General features: G+C 59.2%; 1 protein-coding gene across 6 annotated transcripts in view; it reads right to left on the reverse strand.

Moving 5' to 3' along the window:
- Positions 1–2,886, reverse strand: part of RARA (retinoic acid receptor, alpha) — a 49,075-nt gene that overhangs the window by 5,059 nt on the left and 41,130 nt on the right. For all 6 annotated transcript variants that reach the window (XM_011998946.1, XM_011998948.1, XM_011998945.1 and 3 more), the window contains 2 exons: positions 963–1,123; positions 506–682 (listed from right to left, as the gene is read on the reverse strand). In XM_011998946.1, the coding sequence (XP_011854336.1) occupies positions 506–682; positions 963–1,123 (338 nt within the window). The remainder of the gene's footprint in view (positions 1–505; positions 683–962; positions 1,124–2,886) is intronic.

Genomic DNA, 2,886 nt, shown 5'->3' on the forward strand with positions numbered 1-2,886 from the left:
TGGATGGATGGATGAGTGGATGGATGGATGGATGAGTGGATGGATGGATGAGTGGATGGATGGATGGGTGAGTGGATGGATGGATGGATGGATGGATGAGTGGATGGATGGATGAGTGGATGGATGGATGAGTGGATGGATGGATGGGTGAGTGGATGGATGGATGAGTGGATGGATGGATGGATGAGTGGATGGATGGATGAGTGGATGGATGGATGAGTGGATGGATGGATGGATGGATGAGTGGATGGATAGATGGATGGATGGATGGGTATGTGTGTGGGTGAACAGGTGAGCTCCTGCACATCTGGCTGCTAGGTGGCTGAGTGGACGGGGAGATGAGTGGACAGGTGGACACATGGGGAGAGGAACGGCTGACATTTGGACGGTGGGCATTTGGACAGGTTGACCGCAGACAGACATGTAGGAGGGTGGCTGTCTGGCTGGAAGGCCATCTACCCAGGACACAGGGGCAGTGCCTGGGGGACAGAGTGCAGACCCTCACCAGGATGTCCAGGCAGGCAGCCTTGAGGAGGGTGATCTGGTCGGCGATGGTGAGGGTGGTGAAGCCGGGCAGCTGCTTGGCGAACTCCACAGTCTTAATGATGCACTTGGTGGAGAGTTCACTGAACTTGTCCCAGAGGTCAATGTCCAGAGAGACACGTTGTTCTGAGCTGTTGTTCTGGGGGAGGAGGGAGAGTGAGGGCCTTCTTCTCTATGGCACCCCTTCTCGGCCTGGCTCCAGCCCCCACAGGCCTGCCCTCTACCTAGCCTTCACTTCCTGGGAGCTCCTTAGGAAGAGGCAGCAGCGGGAGGGAGAAGAGAGGGAAAGGGAAGGACGCAGAGATCCAGCCAGGGGGGAGGAGGAAATGCCTGGCACAAGAAGGGGTGTCTGAGAGGGGCCTGTCCTGGCCCTGCGGCCCAGGGCACATCCCTCCCTGCAGGCCAGGGGAAAGCCATACCGTAGTGTATTTGCCCAGCTGGCAGAGGGCAGGGAAGGTTTCCTGGTGCGCTTTGCGCACCTTCTCAATGAGCTCCCCCACCTCCGGCGTCAGCGTGTAGCTCTCGGAGCACTCGGGCTTGGGCACCTCCTTCTTCTTCTTGTTTCGGTCATTTCTCACAGCTGTGGAGGGCAGAGGGGGTTAGAGGGCAGCTGCAGGCTGCTCAGGGCCTCGTCCACCCCCAGCCTGACAGAGAGCCGCCAGCTGCTGAGGAGGTCACCCCGGCTTGTAAGCACGCGCACACAGCACGCATTCACAGGCAGGCAAGGCATCGCCACGCACTCCAGCCCTCCATGCCCACCCAACCCACACAGCAAGTTCGGCCCCAGAAGCCCTATGAGCACAGCTGTGGCCCTGCACACACACCCCCGCAGCCAGCCGAGTGCTGTCCCCCACGCGTCTACTCCAGCTCACACTCCAGGCGCCGGTGTCTCCCTCCTCGGTGCTCTGCCTCCTCTTTCCCCAGGAAGGTCCTTCTCCCACCTCCACTCACCCAGCCCTCCCAGCTGCAGTCTCCCTGGGGGTCCCTTGGGACTGGCTCTGAGCAGCTCCTGGGGCAAGTGGGGAGTAGGGCTCCCCAGCCTGAGAGTGGGGGGCCCGGCAGGGAGAATCTCTTGGCCCATTAGCTGGGGAGCTGACAAATCACCAGGGGCGCTGAGCCACACACACCACTCGGCTTTAAAGAAGCGATGGGGTCGTTACCAGCCGATTATCCCAGACACACAATCACTCACAGGGCTGGTGGTGGTGGCTGCTGACGCGGGAGGAAGGGAGGGTAGGGGAGGGGCTCAGGGAGGGGGTAGCGAGGAGGGGGTAGCTGGCATAATTTGGAGATCACTCATGTCGATTCTGCAAATTCAATAAAGTGCAGGGGAGAGAAGGGAGAGGGAGAGGGAGAGTGGGGGGATAATTTGGGAAGAGAAAATTGCAGCTGTGACAAGACGTTTATCATTCGGAAGCTTTAATTCTATTGAAATGGCAGCTGCTCAGCTCCGGGGCACAGAGCAGCCGGGAGAGGGGGAGTTGGCGGTGGGAGGGAGAAGGGGAGTTGGTGGGAGGGAGACGGGGTCCCCACCCTGGTCCTTCTGCCATGAAAAGAGCAGAAGGTGGCACAAACAGAGGGAAGAGGAGGTGACAGCCCTTAAGCGAAGGGTTCGAGTTGTCACCCACTCTTGCAGCAGGACCCATCACTTCCTGGCTCAGGACAAGGCACCCCAGCCTCCTGTGGCAGGACACTCCAGTCCCCTCCTTTCCTGTCCGGGGCTCTTCGTCCAACAGTCAGAACCATCTCACCCGTGCCCCCTCCCCACTACCCTCCCCACAAAGGGCTGGGGGTCCTGCAGCCCCCTCCCCCATCCCATCCCCCAAGGCTCAGGCTCCATGGCAACGGCCACGCAGACAAGGAGGCGTCTGTCAGCGTCATTTATCTCTGACATCATCAATCACCGGTCACCAGGGCAACACCCATGATTCAACACAAGAGGGTCTCCCTGTCCAGCCTTTCCTTCCCTCCCTCCATCAGGCCTCAGCTGAGCCCAAAGTGGAAACCCCGTTTCCTCTGGGATCTGAGAAGTCCCAATTCTTTCTTCCAACTCTGGATCCCAGGCTTAACTAGACAATGGCTTCTGGATCCTTGTGCCAGCCCCTCCACCCCCCCATACACACGTAAGTCCAGCCAAGCACCCCTCAGAATTCAAGCCCCTCCCCTAAGACTCACAATCAGAAGGGACTAACTATGCCTCTGAGCCCCACCCCAAAGCCAAGCAAGGCCTGGAAGAAAGCCATCCTGGAGCAAGCACACATGCACACATGCGCAAAAGCACACACAGCCAGACGCACAGAAACAGGAACGGTTACACACACACGGTCCTGGAGCACAGACCTG

The sequence above is a fragment of the Mandrillus leucophaeus genome, unplaced genomic scaffold, assembly GCF_000951045.1.
Source record: "Mandrillus leucophaeus isolate KB7577 unplaced genomic scaffold, Mleu.le_1.0 Scaffold58, whole genome shotgun sequence".
Lineage (NCBI taxonomy): Eukaryota > Metazoa > Chordata > Mammalia > Primates > Cercopithecidae > Mandrillus > Mandrillus leucophaeus.